This window comes from Anolis sagrei, chromosome 1 (assembly GCF_037176765.1).
Source record: "Anolis sagrei isolate rAnoSag1 chromosome 1, rAnoSag1.mat, whole genome shotgun sequence".
Classification (NCBI taxonomy): domain Eukaryota; kingdom Metazoa; phylum Chordata; class Lepidosauria; order Squamata; family Dactyloidae; genus Anolis; species Anolis sagrei.
The window spans coordinates 212,796,001-212,816,772 of NC_090021.1; the positions used below are offsets into that span (position 1 = coordinate 212,796,001).

The 20,772-nt window shown below is 38.4% G+C and overlaps 1 protein-coding gene across 2 annotated transcripts in view; it reads right to left on the minus strand.

The window, feature by feature from the left end:
- THSD7B (thrombospondin type 1 domain containing 7B) overlaps nt 1–20,772 on the minus strand; it is a 565,817-nt gene that overhangs the window by 127,076 nt on the left and 417,969 nt on the right. For both annotated transcript variants that reach the window (XM_060776084.2, XM_060776085.2), the window contains one exon: nt 13,296–13,474. In XM_060776084.2, coding sequence (XP_060632067.2) covers nt 13,296–13,474 — 179 coding nt within the window. The remainder of the gene's footprint in view (nt 1–13,295; nt 13,475–20,772) is intronic.

A 20,772-nucleotide genomic window follows, 5' to 3' on the forward strand; every position in this document is an offset into this window, starting at 1 on the left:
AAGTAATTTCTGTTATATAGAAACCCTAAGACCATTAGTGCATTGGTACTGGTACCCCATCGTCCTGGGCCCACTGGCATTGTCTCATGGGGTAAAAGACGCTCCCTAACAGAGCCTTGCTGGTGATGTGATTTTTGGTGGAGACACAACAGGGTGCCATATGATCACTAGAGACAAGAGCTGTTTCTGGCTGTCACAACTGTGAGTCTTTCTAATGGGTGGACAGGGGATTTCCTTGGATCAGCCCAATCCAACTGTTCTGATGTCAAAAATACCAAGGTAACTAAGAAATTTTCTGGATATTCTGGAGTAACTTGCAGTAATTCTTGTCTGAATGAACACCTGGAAGCATTGCTTCTGCTGAATGGACTGTATGTCATATGAACTGCTTGCAGTGATTCAAAGTGAGTTTGTTTTATTTGGTCCTTGTACTCATGGCCTGGGTGTGATGGAAAACCACTTAGATAATGGTCAGTCAGTCTTGAAACTCTGTGGTAAAGGCACAAATGCTACTGGCTTCATGAATTTGACAGGTAGTATGTGCAAACAGTTATGTATGGAGGGATATTTAACAGAATCATTTAGTCCACCTTTTATATGAAGAGAGAATATGTTCTCTGTAAAAAAAAAGTTACATCAAACTGTGTTCTTATTTTGCTCTGCTCATACAAATAGTCAACTCTTGTGAGCTGATATAGGTGTGCACAATTTGCTACTGTAATATCTCTATTCATTATTTGTTTTCCTAGACCCATTACCTACATAGAACTTCAGTTCAATTTAAGACTGCAATCTAGCTAAGGTTTTTGTAATTCATAGAAAATCAGAAAATGATCCAACCTAGATTAATTCTTTAAGATTCGTGGTATCTACTGCAAAGCATTCATGAGCTTAACATCCTTCTAATAAAATCAACAAGGCTTTAAAGTGCTTAACTTCAATTCGATCATGTGGTATGAGTCACATAAAAGTTGCACCTCCTAACCATACTCACGTCACTAACACATTTTTTCTTCTTCTTTGAGTTTCCTCATCCTGCACACCACTTTAATTTGTGTGTTATTTCCATTCTAGATAAAGCTGTATCGTCCATCTCAAATGTATTATGACACTCAGGGGTTCGATGGTATAAAATGCTCAAAATACTCCACAAATCTTCCAAAGATGCTTCAAAGCCAGAAGGGAGAAAACCTTATCACTGATATATTACACAGAATATATAGAACAGAAAGGCCAAAGCTTCCCCTCTCATCCCACCAACATTTGATGCTGCCGAACACTCTACTGATGATGTGACCTAGTGGCAACAAAACAAACAAAAATATAGCCACTCCCTGTGTTTGTTTTGTATATTTCTGCTCTGAAACACGTCGTTATAAGACAGCTTACTTTTCTTCCATGACTTCCAGGAGTAGTAACTGGTTTCCAAATATTAACAGTGCTGTATGCCTTGTTGTAATGCAAAGGTTCCTTGCTTAGATTTTACTTACTTGTCTTTTTAGTGTTAAATTTGTGGCAGTGTAAAATCCAGATTAGCACAAAACGTTGTGGATGGGTATTGTTGCCTGATAATAGAGCAGGCAATTCTTGCAATCCCAGAGGGCAATTTCTCTGAGATCCTCCTAGGATTCTATGAACTGCTCAAAATGCCAAGCAACAACAAGAAGTGATTGAAAATGCACGTTTGGAAAAAAAAAATTTAAAATGTCAAAAATGGTGCTGGGAAGACTGGATGGCTGACGGATCTGTCAACATCTTTTGGGACCACATATGGTTCCAGGGCCACATTTTGTTCCTCCCTGATACAGTTATACCTTCAATTACAATGTGTCACGTCAGATTTATTAGGGATTGTTCCCAATAAATAGTACACAAAATACTGATTCAGACAAAAGGCAATTCTGAATTACAATGATAAATGCTTACCAGCTGATTTCTAGAATATATAAATATGTCAAGATTTAAAGGCTCGTAAATTCTTATTAATTAGGCAACAAATCATATCATAATATGTGATGTTTGATGTATGCCCGCCTCCGTAGGAAAATGACAAATAAAAAAGCAAGGCATACTCTCTTACTCAGTTCTATCCTTTCAAGTTAATAAGAATTCAATTTCTCTTTATTTTCTCAACTGCATTTCTGACATATTTGTCTATAAAGGAGCCCAAGAGTGTTCAGCAGTATACCAAGAATGGAGGTGTTATGGAAATGTTAATTTACATGCAAATTTCAAATCCTTATTTCAGTTTGTCTGTAATGTATTAAAATACTTTAAGTCTTTTCAAACACTTCCTTTTTGTGAAAGGCAGGATATGTGGCTAAGTTTGAATGACTAAGAGTTCTTTGTTTATTTGATCTACCAATGTTTTGTAATGGTTTGAGCACTAAATTACAACTGCTATAGTTGAGCATTGAAATCCCCACTCAGCCATGGAAACATCAGTGAGTTACCATGAGTAAATCACACTCTCAAGCCAATTCTCTCACACTTTCACACTCTCAGCCAGTTGTCTCACACCAAAAGTGCCTTGCAGTTTCTCAAGACATTCCTGACACGAAGAAAAAAAAAGCCTAAGAATAAGGCAATGGAACCTTGAATCTCACTAAGGCCCCATCTACACTGCCACATAAAATCTGGATTATCTGTTTTATAATCTGGATTATATGTCAGTGTAGAAGGGGTCTAAGGAAATCTAGGATAGGTTGTTGCCACAAGTTGGAGGTCCAGAGAGCCAACATTTATTGAATAGTTTATCATTCTGAAGACTAACCTTCAATTGGATCTTGAGGAATAACATATTTTCTGTGTATATTAAGATTGAGTTATGGACTATGATTTAAAGACTCAACAGTCATAAATTTAAATACTGTTGTCACTCCCTACTAGAGGAGATCCACTGAATCAATTGGATTTACCAATTGCTTTAATTGGTCTCCTTGAGTGACAGGAACCAATGGGCTCCAGACAAGCACCCCCACATTATGGTGTACATTCTCCATATAAAAATTGGTTAAGGTCAGGTTGCTACCCAATATCTAGATGGAGCCCAGTCCAAGAAGACATCCCCTTTCTCCTGTATTTGCAGAGTGCATTGTGCAAAACACAGATTGGGTATCCCAAGATGAGAAGTAGGCCCTTTGTTTCAATATTTTTGGATCACAAATGAGGGCTAATGACTCCACAGAACAGTCTTATGCTTGACAGTCAGCAAATCATGTCATATTTTCCCCATAATTTCAGTCAGAAGAAAGTTGTAGAAATAAATGAGAACTTTCCCCTCAATGACTTTAACTGGAGAAAAAGTTCAATGAACTCAAAACCCTATAGAAGTATTCCATGAAGCCAACTATGCAGAACAGGTAAAAGAAGCAAAAGGTCTCAACATTATTATGTGCAATGAATTTCTGGCCATTATGCCACCAAATTGTCTCTTTCTCTCTATTGAGAAATAATATCCCTGACACCTCAGACATAGCTGTGACATTTGACAACCACTCTAAGCAGTAATTGGGATTGGGTTCTAAACTTTTAATGAGATTCTCCATCTGACAACTTAGAAATATATTATATTCTCATAGCCAGTGAGCTGAGGAACTGTGCCCATTAGTTCCCACTCACCACTGAGCAAGATCCCAAGGATAGTAATAAAAATAATTTAAACTTCTTAATTGTATTAAACTATCTCCCAAGACCCAACATAGATAAAGAGCAATTAAGACAGGTTGCTATGGAGGTTAGTTATTGCATATCAAATTTGGGTAAGCCATCTCTATGTGTCACAAAACGAATTCTGGAAAGTTTGGAATTCCTTCCAAATGAGGGTCTGGAAAACAATATAAATTGGTGGAAGTGGGAAAGGAAGGTTGCAAAATTTCTACTAGCAGAAAGTAGGATTTGTTGCAAAGCTTCTTATTCAATTTCCAGAAAAATGGTGGAATAGAGAATGCAGATACAGATATGCTGCTATTGTTGCCATTAGGTCATGAAACAAGTAGAACCATGTTGACCTTTGTTATAGATAATATAGCAGAAGCTCAGTAGCACTCCTGTGTTTGTCACTGTGGTTTTATGGTTCTTCTACTTCTTGGGCAATCACACTAAAAAATCCTGGGTCTAATTTTCTGCCACCAGGACCTTCTGGGAGCAACATGGACTTGAAAAAGTGCAACCCCCCCCCCAAAAAAACCCCCACAACTGTTAAAAATGGGTGTTTCTGATGTTAAATAATAATCTGTAGGTTGAGTTTGAGGGAGAAAGATACTTCTAATTGCAAGTTATTTTAATGTTCAATTTCTGTTCCCACTGCTGGGAACACTACTTGAACATCCCTGATATAAGCAAATGAAGTGAAATTATAGTTGCACAGAATCGATACACAATCCTAGCATCTAATGAATTAAAATGCACAACCTACAATGCACACTTTACATGCACTTATACTGGAGTGAGCTAACGTGGGCATGCTTCTCAATAAACATCCAACAGGATTGTATTAACAGTTAATTCAGCTAACACCAAATCATTGAGCTAACACTCAGCATCACGCTTGTTAACAGGTTATCCAAATAGTGTCAAGATGAATCATGTAAACAAGTCAGATAGGTAAGTAATCTGTACCTAATCTGTATTCTACCAGAACCTAAAACATCTTGCCCTTCAGCACAGGTGAGAAACTGAGGTCCTTTGGAGGTTTTTGACTACAATTCCAATAACTCCTCACTACAGCCTGTTTTCACTAGGGCTTATGGGAGTTATAGTCCAAAAATATAGAGGGTTAAAGCTGTCCATCTCCATCCTACAGTATTGTTTGATAAAACTTGGTGTTGTCTTTCTTGTTCTGTGTTTATGACAAACTTTAATTTGCATAGCTGGAAGCAATAATATTCTATTATTATATAGCTTAGCCAGTAATCAGACAAATCAGGATAAAGACTGAATGTGCCAGAGGTCATACAGCACGACAGTGTCATCGAGGTCTTCAAGAGGTTTGCAGGGAATCTGCATTGCCTTACAGAACTGTGGCAAGGTAGGTAAAAGCCTTCAACAAAGGATGCCAAAATGTGGCAGACATGCATCGGCCAGGTCATCCTAGTGTCAGAGAAGCGGAAGTGAATGCTGTTGCTGCACTCGTAGACAGTGATCGACGCCATACAATTCGTGAGCTGGCCCAAAACACAGGATTTGTGCATATGACTATGCTCCACATTCTGAAGGAAGACCTGGGCATGAGAAAAATTGCTACGTCCCACCTCGGAGTTTAAGATCCTCTGAGGAGGCCCTGCTCTCGGCCCCGCCTCTGTCACAAGTGAGGTTGGCGGGGACAAGGAGCAGGGCCTTCTCAGTGGTGGCCCCTTACCTATGGAATTCACTCCCCGGGGAAATTAGATCAGCGACATCCCTCCTTTCCTTTAGAAGGAAATTAAAAACATGGATGTGGGACCAGGCGTTTGGGCAATCTGGCAGATAAATAAAGGACTGCGACGACGGATAGGAATAGACACTGTGGAACGAAGTATGGACTCTGAGTTGGCGAACGCTATGCATGGGATTGGCTTATTGGTTGTGATATATATTGTTGTTTTAATTGTTATAACTGTTTAACTGCTGTTTTTATACGTTTATTGTATTATTGTGTAGGCATCAAATTGTGCAATTTTGTAAGCCGCCCTGAATCCCCCCTCGGGGGTTGAGAAGGGCGGGGTAGAAGTATACTAAATAAATAATAATAAATAAATGAGTTCCACATCATTTGACGGAAATGCAGAAATGACTATGATACGATGCTGCTCATACCCACTTGGAGCGCTATGAACGCGAAGGAGAGGCTTTCTTATGCCGTATCATTATGCTGGATAAGACTTGGGCCAGATGAATGGGTCACCACAAAGTTCAAAATTTTATCAGAGCCCCAGCAATGTGAAAGTGATTCTCGTGTACGACTCTGATGGTGTCATCCTAACGCATATCATTCCCCCACATCAGACTGTCAATGCGCAATATTACTGCTCATTTTTGGAACAGCATCTCAGACCAGCTTGGAGAAAAAAAGGCGACACTTTCTGCAGAATGCCCCTATAATTTTTCATGACAATGCTCGGCCACATGCAGTGTAAACTGTGGCTGATTTGCTCGATCAGTGCTGTACCATCCACCATACTCCCCAGACTTTGACTTAATTCCTAAGATGAAGGAACCACTTTGTGGCATTTGCTTCAGAATTGTTCCAGAGATTCTTGCGGCAGTAGACTGCTCCATTCAAACTATCAACAGAACAGGCACTGCAACAGGTGTCCTATGACTTCCATATCATTGGAAACATGTTGTACACAAGGCTGGCGACTATATTGAAGGACTGTAAAACTTGGTGGCATGTATCATTTTTGTATTACATGTAAATAAATAGTTGCCACTATTAAAGTTCCAACCCTTGTATTTATAGAGGGGAAAGAGGGTCATGGACCTTGTTCAACCTGACTTGACTCAGTGTGCAAGTTTCATTTCCTTGACCCATGATCAATACAATTGTGTCTGTGGAATAAACAACTCCAAGAAATATGCCCAATGAATTAGAAACAGGAATCCTCCAGATTTATTTTTTACTATTTGATTGAATAAAACTTGCATATTTAAACTTAGATAACTCAACTATGGAAGAAAGTATGGTGTTCAGTCACAAGTGATATTGTGACATAAGTGATATTCCCAGATAGTACAGCAACATGAATAATGTACATGGGGTATATACAATTAAAAAAATTCCAAGTGTATTTATGAAAAGTTAAGATGGTGTGACAGAAAAGACTAAACCGGTTGCCAAGGGGCAAGGAAAGCGTTGATCCTTCTGTGCTCCTTTGTTCCTTAGATAAAGACCTTACAGTAAGTTCACTCTCAGTGTTGGCCATTGTCATGCTGATTTATTATACCCAAGCCAGGAAAGTCTAGCAACATGGCACTCTGTTCACTAGTGATTTGGTAGGAGCCAAGCTCTTTTCTTTAAAATACTGCTCCAAACTAATTGAATTTCAGTGGCCATGATAAAATAGTAACAACACTGTTTTTCCTTTGAGCAGTTTGACCTTCTGCTTTTTTTTTTTTTTAGCTTGGTAGAAGTCCACTAAATTCTAGAAGATAATTTCATCTACCATGGCTACAATAATGTTTTTGGCAGAGATGCAATGCTGTGTGTGTGTGTGTGTGTGCATTCATGTATACACATACAACCCAAGAAATGCAGAGAAATGACCAGATATACAGGTTTAAAAGAATATAGCAGCTGAGGCTGTGGAAAAGTTGGAGACTTTCCTCAAATGCATTGGATTCCTTGTATAAACGCCTGCCAAAATTGTGTCATTTAAATAGGCCTTTAGCTTTTAACTGGTGGTGGCTGAAACAGATATTTTGATGGAGTGTGCTATATTTTTAACTTTATTATGCTTTGAAAATTTTGTAACTGTTTTGAAAGTTTTAAATGCATTTAAAATGTTTGTGTTATACACTTTTAAAATATTTCATTTGAACTTATACTGTAAGCTGCCTTGAGTTCCATCTTGGAAGGAAAGTAAGATATAATTTTTTAAAGTTATGTTTTCAGTCTACTTAACTATTTAGTCTTGATGTTACAAGTGGTCATCCTCCTATCTAGTTCAATATGTCATTTTAGATTTCATTGAAGGCTGAAACATCTGGTGGATCAAAAAGGCTCAAAAATCCAACTCCTTGCAGATGTCCGTGATGCAAGGGAATTCTTTAACACCACAAAGGTCATCTATGGACAAAGGAATCATGGCATACATGCTCTACGCTCATCAGATGGGACCAAACTTCTGAAGCTTGTCCTCTCACTGAACATCAAGAAAACCAGATTGCTCTTTCAGCAGACACCAGACAATCCCTCTGCAATGCTGAAATTCAGCTTAATAGTGTAAAATGTTGACTGTTTCCACTACCTTGGTAGCCACCTCTCCACAAAAGTCAACATTGACAGTGAAATACAACACCATTTGATACATTCATAGGGATACCAAGTTGTTGGTTTATAAAGCCATTGTCCTCCCAACTCTGCTATACACCTGCAAAAATGGAATGTCTACAAACATCATACTCAATTTCTAGAATGATTCTATCAGTGTTGTCCCGAAAAAATCCTACAAAATCTTTTGGGAAGACAGGCAGACAAATGTCAGCATGCTGGAAGAAGCAAAGACCACCAACACTGAAGTGATGATCCTCCACCATCAACTTCGCTGGCCTGGCCAACTTGTCCGAATGCCTGATCACTGTCTCCCTATACCCTCAACTCAAGAATGGAAAACAAAATGTTGATGGGCACGAAAACAGATTTAAAGATGGGCTTAAAGCCAACCTTAAAAACTTTGGTATTGACACCGAGGACTGGGAAGCCCTGGCTCTTGAGCACTCTAACTGGGGATCAGTTATTACTAACAGTGCTGTGAAATTCAAAGAGGCACAAATGGAGGGCAAAAGGGAGAAATGTGTCAAAAGACAGGCGCGTCAAGCCAACTCTGACTGGGAATGCTTTCCACCTGAAAATTGATGTCGTATCTGTGGAAGAACAAGATAAAAAATAGGTGTCTCTCTACAGTCACCTATGGACCCAAGGCACTTCACTTGGAAGACAATCATACACAAGTGATCGCTGATGAATGATGACTGTTGCTATTTAGAACAAAATCTTATTGCAGGCATGCACTGTAGAGTAATCTGTAACTCCTGAGAATATACAAGTTAAAATATGCATTCTTCTGCAGACTTCAGAATTATAGAAATGAATAAACAAGAGGTTATTCCCCAGAGCTCATATTTAATTTCTCATTATTAAAAAAGACATATCATATGCTTACTATCAACTTCCTACACTCAAATATTTTTAATGAGGAAATACTAAGGACACTTGAGCATATGACTTTAGAAAATATATTCAAGGGGAAGGGGACAGAGCATTGTTCTGGATTTTATGGGAACTATCTCCATGGTATTACCATACCATTGGCCATCAATAAGGATGGTCAAAACTACTGTGGACACCTTATGAGGAGACCATATCTGCCATGCATAAAATCTGGATTACACTAAAGTGTGTATATAAGGGGCATGCTCAAATATTTAAAATACAAAACTATTGGGTAGTAGACCTTGACAGCTCAAACTAACAAAGAGAACTTCCCCCTTTACAAGCCATTGTTGTTGTTATTATTGCGTGCCTTCAAGTCACTTCCAACATCCAATATGATGATCTGAAGATGCTATCATGGAGTTTTCTTTGCAAGATTTGTTCAGGGGTAGTTTGCCTTTGCTTTTGTTTGAGGCAAAGAGAATGTGGCATGCTCAAGGTCACTCAGTGTGTTTCTATTACTGAACAGGTATTCCAACCCTGGTATCCAATAGTTGACATCCAGTGCTTAAACCACTACACTACACTGGTGGTGGTTGTGGTGGTTGTTAACGGACATCAAGTGAGTTTTGACTTATGGTAACCCAATGAGTGGTAATGAATTACAAATATGTTCTAGGCATAAATGAATTAACTGGTGTAAGGGATATCCTCTCAAGTTTGACTCTGATCCCAAGGTGGCCATTGCACTGAACATGTAGGTGCATTTAATGTTGGTTTCAGTTTTATAATGCATGTCCAATTCTCATTATCTTTTAGATGAAATATAGACAGGGATGTAGGCAGAAAAGTAAAGATATACTGTATAATAAGTATGCTAAAGGTTTAACATGATGCAAGGTCCACACATACAATATAAAATTCTAATTGGAACTAAGTAGCACTTTTTCTTGAGAACTTTCACATTGTCAGCTCCCATCAAACCAAAGTTCCTAAATGGTCCTAATCAGTCTTATTCCTATGTCTGACTGGTACTGCAGTGTTACAAAAATATCCCTCATAGTGTTTTTACCTCTTAATGCCAAATATGTAACTATGATAACAATAGGAGCACCAGTGACAGTAACAATAATAGCAAAAGCTTATATTTTATCCTATAAAAATTGCAAGGCTAATTTGGACTTAATCAATGTCTGGATGAAATACTCTTAAGCTACAAGGCTTTTTAATGCTAATCAAGGTGACCAATTGCAACATTCATATTTTTCGCAAACAGACAAGAGTTCTTTCTACCACCCTGGACATTCAACAGACATTAGTAGATTGAAGCACAAAACGAGTTGACATAGTATTGATTTTGCCCCCCCCCCCTCCCCCGGGCGCTATTTTTTGAAAATACTATAGTCATCATGTGAATGAGACACAAAAAATCTCCATGTGTCTTATTAGTCTTAATGTGGATGTTCAAAACTGAGTTTCTCTCTTTCCCACAGCTTATCCCTTAACAAGTGTAATAATTTAATTCAAAAAACTATTACTAAAATGATTTTGAAATTAGAAAGCTGAAAAGATCAACATGTATACATTTTCACATAAATATTCTATGTTTGTTCATGGATAATGTGACTCACTATCTTTTTCAGGAGCTTATCATCCGTGTATTATTTACGGTGCGAATTTCATTTTACCTGTTTATGATCTCCAAAATCCATGAAGGAAAATATTGAGATATGACATTATTTATCTTATTGAGTATTCCTTTATCATATTTCCTAAGGCTCTGTTTCTATTATACTGTTGTTTATGTATTTTAATGTGCATTTTTTTTTTGGGAAAAGATTTGTCTAAAGCTAGATGTGGAAATGCATAGACTGTGAATAACCTACGTAAAAAAGATTTGAATCCTATTATTATCGCCATCATTGTCATCATTATTATGCTTATTTATACCCCCACTTTTTCTGTCCACAAGGAGACCTAAATAGGCTTATGTAGAATAGGTTTTCCTAATAGGCTTGATTAGAACAAGCTGCAATAACTTCATATGCTTGCTTTTTGCTTCAAAATAAGAAAAGAGTAATGTCGTATTCAAGCACAGGCAACCTAATGCCTTCCAGACATTTTGGACTATGATTCTTGTAATCATTACTGTTCAAGATAGCTGGGGCTTATTGAAATTGTGGTTCCAAATATTTTGTTTCTGATTTCGGCCAATAATGAATGGCAAACCTAATAGCCTTTTCTGATCATTAGTAATACAAACAGCTTTCTGGCCTACTTGCTGTGCTGCAATAGATGTGGAAGTGACCCTCAAATGTATGTCTCTTCCAAAACCTTTATGGAATATCTAGTCTGTTTCAGAGTCTGTATAAACAAATGTCAAGGGCTCACAATCTATCTGCTCCTTTTTCAGACTGTGGCCCAGAGTTACACAAACACTGTCATGCTGAAATTCACAGCAGCAGTTTTGCACAAACAAGGTCACCCTTGCTTGAAATTCTCTTCTATAACCTAGCATACAATACACTATATAAATGCAAGGGCACAGCTATGAATAAGGACTAAAAAGCTAAAAGCCAATTTGAACCACATCTTGCTTTAAGTATGTTAATTTACAAATGCGTCCAATGTAGAACACAATCAGACATGATTGAAATACATTCATGTCTAGAGACACAGACAATACCGTAGGCTACTTTTTCTTATTATGCAGGTAGAGGCAGGATCAAAGTCAAAGCGGTGAGGGCAAAGGATGTAATTCTTTGCTAATTTAATACTGGAAGGAAGCAAAAAGTAATCTGAGCAATTTTGTTCCTGCTTCAAGAAAAAAATTCTTTGAATACTATAATGCTACTGAAGACTAATCTCAGTTTAGAAAATACTTTTTAAAAAAAGCATACGAGATAGAAATAATCATTTTGTACACTGGAAATGCTGTTTTTGGTGCAGAAAATATTAAAGTTGGCTACTTATTCTGCACAAAATATATGCATGGGTTTGTTTGTTTATTTGTTTTGGAACAGAAGACACATTTTCTATGCTGGAGACAGAATCTTTTGTTGGTTTTCAGTGCAAAATTAACATCAATATTTGAAGTTTTGTACATAATACATCCCACACTTAGATTCAGTCCAGGATTTCCTTATCAGAAATAATGAGAAACACACATATTTTAAAAATATTTTAAAATGTTTTTTTCATCTCTCCTTAGAACATATATTGAAGGCCCACAACCCAGCAGGGGCTTTTTGACAATAACCTTTTTTGCCTTCCTCTTCACCATTACAACCTACTTGTTCACCTGCCTCCCATTTTGGCCAAGGCAATAGTGGTGGTGAAAAGATGGACCAGTAGATGCCCACTTCCTAGTTGGCTTTCCTGCTTCCCAAGCAGACATATCTAGAATGAGGTGGAGATGAAGAAGCTTGGCAATTGTAGTACTTCATAGTAACTCTGGAGAAAGTGCACTAACAGAGAGAGATACATTAGTATGAGCATCTTTCTCATGGGTCCTGACCACTTGACATTGGAACTACCTACAATAGAAAACCTCTGACCTTTCAACTCACAATAATTCTAATTTGTGTGGCCACTATTAAGGGGTTATAGAGGTTGGAATTCAAAATATCTGGATTTCTAAAACCACCCCCTCTGTTCAATGTACAGATTTCTTTACTTTCTGCACTTAAGAACAGCCCGAACAATAGAATCAAAAGCAATCAAAGGAGCTTTGAAAGTAAGCATGTCAGGGTAAGAATCATCAGGATTATGGAATGATTAACATAAAAAGAACGAACCAGAATAAGAAGGGATAATGTTGCTGCTTTCATTTCAATAGCCTCAAAAAGCATTAAAAATTAAATTGTATGAAACCATAATTCTACCATCTACATTAACTGCAAAGTTCCTTTATAACATTAAATTACAACATTAATTTAAAAAAATACTCCTAATTTTCCATTTGAATATTCTCATTTATATTGATGCCTTTGTCTAATAGAACACACACTTGAAAATTACCTTGTAATTGTCAAAGAGAAACTTATTACAACAGAGTGAAATTGAATTAGTGAAAAAAATTCTCAAGAAATGGTTTAAAAGATCAATCTTCACAAACTGTTTCAAATCTCACTATTCACAAATTGCTTGTTAGAGAAATTTCTTGCTGATTCCATTGGCTATGATGAATAATTTGCAAACTGCAGGGAAAATTATATATGCTTATAATGCCTGAAGAATCTGGAATATTTCTGAGAATAAAGAAGGAAACACCTGAAAGTTAAGCTGTGCCAATCTGTCTTTTCAAGGAATTAATGTTGTTCAAGGAAAGCGCACAACTAGCTGAAAAGCTATATTTGCTAGAAAGAGGAGCAACAATAAATACACCAAGTATAACTGATACACTGTGCATTTGCTCTATGGTTATCTTGATATACTTCACCTGATTCTTAGGATCAAGTTTGGGGCAAGCACGTCCTCCATTGTAAGGTTTTTCCTTCAGCCACCTGGACCGAATTTTCACTCCTGTTCCACAAGATGAACTGCAAGGTGCCCAACTGGACCAGTCACTTAATTTGCAATCAAATGGACACGGTACCATACAAGGCTGTTCAACGTAACCTAAAATCAAAGGTAAAAAAACAGGTTGTTGGGATTATGTTGACATTGTATAACATAAAACACAATAGGCACTGCTTCTGCTCACAGGGTCACTTGTTACCTTTCTCACTGATCTGCTTTGCTTACATCTCTGGTTCATTACTTCATCCTGATCTCACAACTACTCAGTCTCTATTTGAAGGCCACCACCTACTGTGACCCCTGCATCTAAGGTTGGCTAACCCGTACCCCTCACAGGTAATGAAATTGCTTATGCTGTACTATTAAATAAAATAGAAATGGCTGCAGTTGAGATTTACACTAGATATGAAGCAATATTCCTTCTTCACTTTTGTATTGAACCAGATTACAAGGCCAAATAAAACTTTTCTTATCATCAGGCTCTATTAGCAAAATACTCGTAACCATTACACGTCTGAATATCTAAGCTTCAAGGCAATTAATTTTGTAGACAAAGATTGCTAGTATCATTCACATTCTCTTTTTTTGCTGAATTTTGCCAACCTTTTGCACTGCAGGCAGACAATAGACTAATAGCTAAAACAATTTCTTCCATAACAGCTCTTTATTGCAACTCTTTCTCAAGCTGCATAATAGTCTAATTTAAAATGTAGACTAATTTGGTTTGTTACTTTGCAGCTGAATGCTTTAACAGAGCCATGTACATCTCAAAATCCATTTAAGATGGGCATTGTCGCTGCCCTTCATTATTTATCAGCAATTCCTTTCCCCCAAGTGCCCACAGAATATGATCCATTTGGATTTTGTATGCACTTTCTGATTATGCATTATGAATAACAGAAGATCGGAATATGATCCCTTCTGATTTTTCCCTCTTAACCTTCACTAAGCAAAAAGGATGCCTTCCTTTTATATTACCTTTCAAAAATTAAAATTAAAATTCACAAGCTACCCCAGTGATAAGGCATCTTACTTCAGCAAAAGACACTGGAGGCAGTAGTGGAGTGCAAATGATGCAAAAGGTAAAGATGGCCATCCATCAGGCCTGCACCAGTTTTGGACCTGTTGGACAGTCAGGATTCAACTTCCACTCTTGCAGAAATTCAAGAACAGTGAGATGTCAACACATTGACAGAATCTAGGACCAGAGCAGCAATGCTTTGAACCAGCCTTTGATTTAGGTGCCCATGTAGATGGGCCCAAAGTCTCCTTTTTATCAGTTGGCCTACCATTTTCAGATACAGGGGAGCAGGCCCGTAGCCAGGATTTTGATTCGGGGGGGGGGGCAGAGTTTTTTCAGGGGGGGTTTCGGGGCGGGCTGAGTTTTTTGGGGGGAGGGCTGAGTCTGAGTGAAAGAGGGTCTAGCCTAGCAAACCTTTTATATCATTACTCCAATACTCCCATGCATATGGGATATATTGAGTATGGTGATCAGATCATGATATGAATAAACATAACAGTTTAAATAATGCACCAGTAAGGCCTTTTCGCGAGCCACCATGAGAATTTTTTTGGGGGGGGGCTGAAGCCCCTCAAGCCCCCCCCCCCAGCTACATGCCTGCAGGGGAGGGCATTGTCCTTTTACCAGTGTTCATTGTCCTTTTACCTCCCCCGCCACTCTCCTGGCACATCATTTCAACACACCGGGAGAATTCGCTGGGGCATCTTCTGGAGAACACGTACATTTTTCTTAGTTTTCTAAGGGGTCTGGGGGCTTGGGGGGAGGGGTGTATGGCCTTCAAGCATTTTCTCGGGCTAGTCCCGAGATAACGTCTAACATCTACCCCAGAAGTGCTTTCTGGGATGGGTGTGGACAGACCCCAGGGAAATTCCACATTTTCTGCATTTTCTCCCAGGATTAGGGCCTGGCTAGATCTGGCCTCAGAGGATGGGAAAGGCAAAGGCAAGCCCCCATCCTAAACAAATCTTGCTAAGAAACGTCCCATGACAGATTCATCTTAGGCCTGAAATGATTTGAAATGTACACAACAACAACAGGGTAAAATCCAATAGTGTACACATGGGCCTCTGCTTGTTGAATGAGACTTTACTCTCATTTCTTCTAGTCTCCCAATCTCTTGAGCAGACTGTTAGTGCATATGAGGTTTTTTCCATAAGTCAATACAAAACAATGGAATTCAGAGCTTCCTTGATATAGCTGTAGCTTCAACTAGCTGTTCTGTTTATAATCTTGCAACTGGCTGCAGAAAAATGCCATTTTGCTGTTTTCTACTTGTTAAATGTTGAATTGGGACCCAACGATCACAAATAGATGCCTTTATCATTGCATTACACTAAAATACACTGAAGCAACTTGTGCAAATCCACTTCTTATTAAATAATAGTAACAAAAGGATAAAGGTAACTTTTATTATCTCTCAATCTTCTCCCTCCCCCTCTCTCTCTTGTACCAGCATGATGTAGTGACTTAAATGTTGAGCTGGGAATCTGAGAGACCAAGGGCTCAAAATCCTGCTCAGTCCTGCAAATATCTGTGAGTGACTGTGTGTATGACACACTAGCTAAGGTGAAAGCAATGGTAAATCTTCTGTGAGTAAATCTTGCCAAGAAAACCTTAGTACAAATTAACTTGGAGGCACATAACAACAACAAATAGATACATTGACTTTACCTTTCAAACAAGTTCCTAAGGTGCTTGCAAAGAATCTTATTATATTTATGTTATTTCATGGAACTCAAGTGCAGAGGGCTTCTAGCAGGTCAATCCAGACACATATCCACAAGACCTGTGGGCTGTTACCTTATTCATTATCATACCTATGGCTTCTATTTCCTTTTCCTTATGAATTAAACAATAGTGGAGAAAACACTCTGATGCATTTTAGTACTTCACTCTAATGAAATGTGGTATTTGACTCAAACATTGCACAGCGTTGTAACAGAGTTTGCACTGACCATTTGCCATGGAACATAGAGAGTGACCACAATGGATAACTTCTTTGTGAAAAAACCAGGCTGATGGTGTTATAAAAGAAGTCTTTCCCTCTCCATAACTATATTCAGTACCTGGAGAATTTAAGAAGGCAACAAATCCTTCGCAGACCCAATCTGTTTTATCAATTTATGTACTTCAACCACCAATGCCAGCAGAGCTAGCTAGGCAACCTTGACTAAAAGGCTGCAAAAAGGGATTCAGAAAAGAGTGAAATTAAAGACTTAGGAGTGAGAAGTAGAACTGTATACGTTGAATGGAGCTAGAAGGCAGCCTGGCTAAATGAACTTTAATGTGTGTGTGTGTGTGTATTGTTATGCAAAAGTCTTGTCCAGAATATAACTAGGCAGCTTCTTCACACATTACTTCTCATACTAGATTCTGAAGCACAAGGCAGAAGAACTATCAAAGATATTTTAAACAAACTCATATGTACACACACTGAACATAGTATGTAACTAATGAGTGGTCCAAGAGTGTGTAGGGATATGTTATTTCTTTTCCCCCCTATTCATAAGCAAAAAAAAAAAAAAAAAACAAAGCCCAAAATACAAATCATGGTTTCAGGCCAACATGAAGAAAATGAAGGTCTTGGAGAAAATGCTAAGGGAATGTGTATGGTCAAAAGGTGAATCTTAAAAATGCAATGTAGAAAGATAGTCAAGCTTCTCTTAATAAAAAAAGCCAGAGTTTCCTCGACTATTTCTTAGCTTATTTGAAACTCTGCTACAAGTGTTATAGCTACACAGTATCATACAAGAATGTTAAAATGACAGAGGGATGAAACTTTCAGCATAGTTTCTGAAGCAGATGCACCTCTAATCTAGCCAGCTTTAATCTTATTCACCTCCACTAGTGGCTTATTTGATTAACCAACTTTCAACAGCTTGGCAAGAAAACGGAAAGGTGCCTCACAGAACTCAAGGACTTTTAATAGAATGCCATGCGTCACTTCAAGTATCGGTGACAATGATGATAATGATTTTCCTGAAAGCAGACAGATTGTTGCTTTTCCCCCCTCAAAAAATCCCTTCTTGAAATACAATAGTGTATAATAATAGAAAATAAATAAACTAATGATCATGTTTATGTAAATAAGATTTCTGTTCAGCATCTTGTTTCTTCTCTACCCAGTCTACATATGGAGTGTGAAAGCTAAAGAGATATACCAGAATCACCAAAATCCTTTCCTCTCCATATTTTTAGAGGTTCTTTACACTAGTTAAATCCCCAGAATCACCTTGAATGTAAGGCTGACAATCTTTATTATGCTGATATAATATTTTACTGATATTCCCAATCAGTATTAGGGGTTTAAACTGACTTTGGCCATGACTTCAGAGCTGTCTCAATAGCTGGATTAGATCTGATTCAAACTGGATATAAATGCAAATAGCGGGATTGGATCGTCATCATGCCACCATCATTCTTAGTTGGACACAGAACTCTATGCAAGCTCCTGGCCATTGCAGGCACCTCTGCTTACATCAGAATATGGCAGTTGCATGATCAGCATGAAAAATGGGCGGACCTTCTCTTTCTCCCTGAAAGAGAAAGAATCCCATTCTGATATAAGCAGAGGTGCCTGCTCAACCAGCCAGTCTCCATTTCTTTTTTCTAGAAAGAAAAGGGAGGGATCATTCTACTTTTTCATGTTGGCCACACAGGTGCCCCTATTCTGACATCAGCAAAGGCGTACCCAATGGACAGGAGCTGCATGGCTAGCTAAGAGAAGTGGTGGTGACACCAAGGACATAAGAACCATGCTGCCCCAGCTGAGTGGTTGCACTCCCTAGCCATATTCAGCATTGAGAGGCCAGATTTGGGGTTGCTTGGGTCACTTTTAAATTGAGCTAAACTGCTCAGAATAGGCATGACCTTAATGTTGCTGTTAACAGCAAAACTACCTGTGTTGTGCCTTTGCTTTCAAAAATTAACAGGAGATTTCATAATAGGTCTCTTCCCATCTATCTTCCCATTTGCTTATCGTGATGTATCAAGATGCTTGAGGAAAGGGTTTCTTGTACTAAAACTCTTAGAATCCCATGCAGATTCAGCAATTCTAGGAAGCATCATCCTTTTAAAAAGTACATTTTGCAAACTCTGCATGAACAGAACTAGCACTAAAACTCATGAAATTCCAAATATCTTTTATTAACCATCCCAGGGCAAACATCTTGGGCAAACATTCCCAAAGGAAAGAGAGAAGAACTAGACCCAAAAGCAGGGGATCATTTGAGTTTTCTGTCCACAATCCTTTCAGTATTTCAGTATTTATTTAATGTGTCAGAAGGAAAAAAAAAGGGTACACTTGTACTGAAAATCACAACGTTTAAAAACTTGGCATTATACAAAATGTCCTTTGACCAGTAGCTGGCCACTTTGAGTGCCTCTGGTGTTGCTATAAGAAGGTCCTCCATTGTGCATGTGGCAGGGCTTAGGCTGCGTTGTAATTGGTGATCTGTGGTTTGCTCTTCTCCACACTTGCCTGTCGTGGACTCCACATTGTGGCCCCATTTCTTAAAGTTAGCTCTACATCTCGTGGTGTCAGAGAGCAGTCTGTTCAGCACCTTCCAAGTCACCCAGTCCTCTGTGTGCCCGGGGGGGGGGGGGGGGAGTGTCTCTAATTCGGTATCAGCCATGGCTTGAGGTTCTGGGTTTTAACCTGCCACTATTGGACTCTCACTTACTGAGGTGTTCCTGCGAGTATCTCTGTAGACCTTAGAAAACTATTTCTTGATTTAAGGCATTGGCATGCTGGCTGATATCCGAACAGGGGATGGACTGGAGATGTTGGCTGCTACTTCCCGGAGGATGTCAAGTGGTGCAATATTGGCTAAACAGTATAATTTCTCCAGTGGTGTGGGGTGTAGACATCCTGTGATAAGGTGACATGCCACATCCTTTCAGTAGCAATGGTATTTCCCTCACCAGTAAACTAAGCCATTTTGATTATTGTCCTCAATGAACAAACTTTCCTATCTGCTAAATTTGTGCAGACTGACACCCCTTCTTCAAAAATTTCCTCTGTCCTCTTCAATAAAGATTTACAATAAAAATACATATACCCTGGGTGGTTTTGTGTAGTGGGTCTGAGATACATTTGCCCCTGGGCCTCCCCATAAGCTCAAAATATGGTAAAAAATAGAGAGGCCCCCAGAAGTGCCTGCCAGACTACTTCAGTTTTTGAAAAGGAGGGTTGTAATAAAATGCTAAATAGTTGGAGGTGACCCGCAAGTTATTTAAAAGGTGAATTGCCACTCCTGGAGAGATTAGCTGTAATTTAAATTATTTATAAATGTAGAGGATGAGCACAAGTGGAAGTTCACAACTTAATACTCTGATAGTTCACAGATTTCCTCACTGTATTATTTTTCACAGCAAAATGGAATCCAACTTTGCTAAAATTAAGCACTTTTTAAGTGTCCTCGATTTCAGTGGGAAAATTAAATTCATAACCACGTAAACTTCCTTTGAAATCAAGAGGATTTAACTTAGTCTAAAGTGCCATCATACATTTTAATACACCATGCTTACAGAATGTAAAATTGATTTATAAAAGAGCATATTCTTGGTAAAGACTGCAGAAGATACAAGTATTTATTCTCAAAAGTTGTATCTGTGGGCCCTTCCACATAGCCATATAACCCAGAATATCAAGGCAGAAAATGCTACAATATCTGCTTTGAACTGGATTATCTGAGTCCACCCTGACATAAATCCCAGTTCAAAGCAGAAAATGTGGGATTTTAATCAACTGTGTGGAAGGGGCCTGTGATAAAAATTATGAAGCAAACAGGGAGGACAGTTACATAATTAGGGAAAAGTAAAAACACTCATAGAATCCTAGAATCATAGAGTTGGAAGAGACCTCATGGGCCATCCAGTCCACCCCCTGCCAAGAAGCAGGAAAATCACACTCAAAGCACCCTGACAGGTGGCCATCCAGCCTCTGCTTAAAAGCCTTTAAAGAAGGAGCCTCCACCACACTCTACGTCATTGAAGCAGCCATGCACAATGAGCATATAATATCATTAATGTGATTTCTTCCTTAGCTTCACTGATTTCTCCTTAACTGAGATTAACATCTAACCATTTTATTGCAATCCTTGTTTGTGTCTACTAAGGGAAAGCTTAAGGACATCAGGGCCTTTGTTAACTAGGATGATGCAGTTAGTGCTAAAAGCCTTCAGTAGTTTAACTTCTTGTTCTTTTGATACCTGAAGGAATATGCATTGTGAAATGTTCTGAAACAAAAGCAAACATTAAATTAGCACCTATCTAGGCACTAAAGCTCCAGATGTTCATAACATCATTTTTTCTTTATTTATCTGGATTATTAGTCAAGGACAGGTTTTTTTTTTTTAAAAAATGTTTAAATATG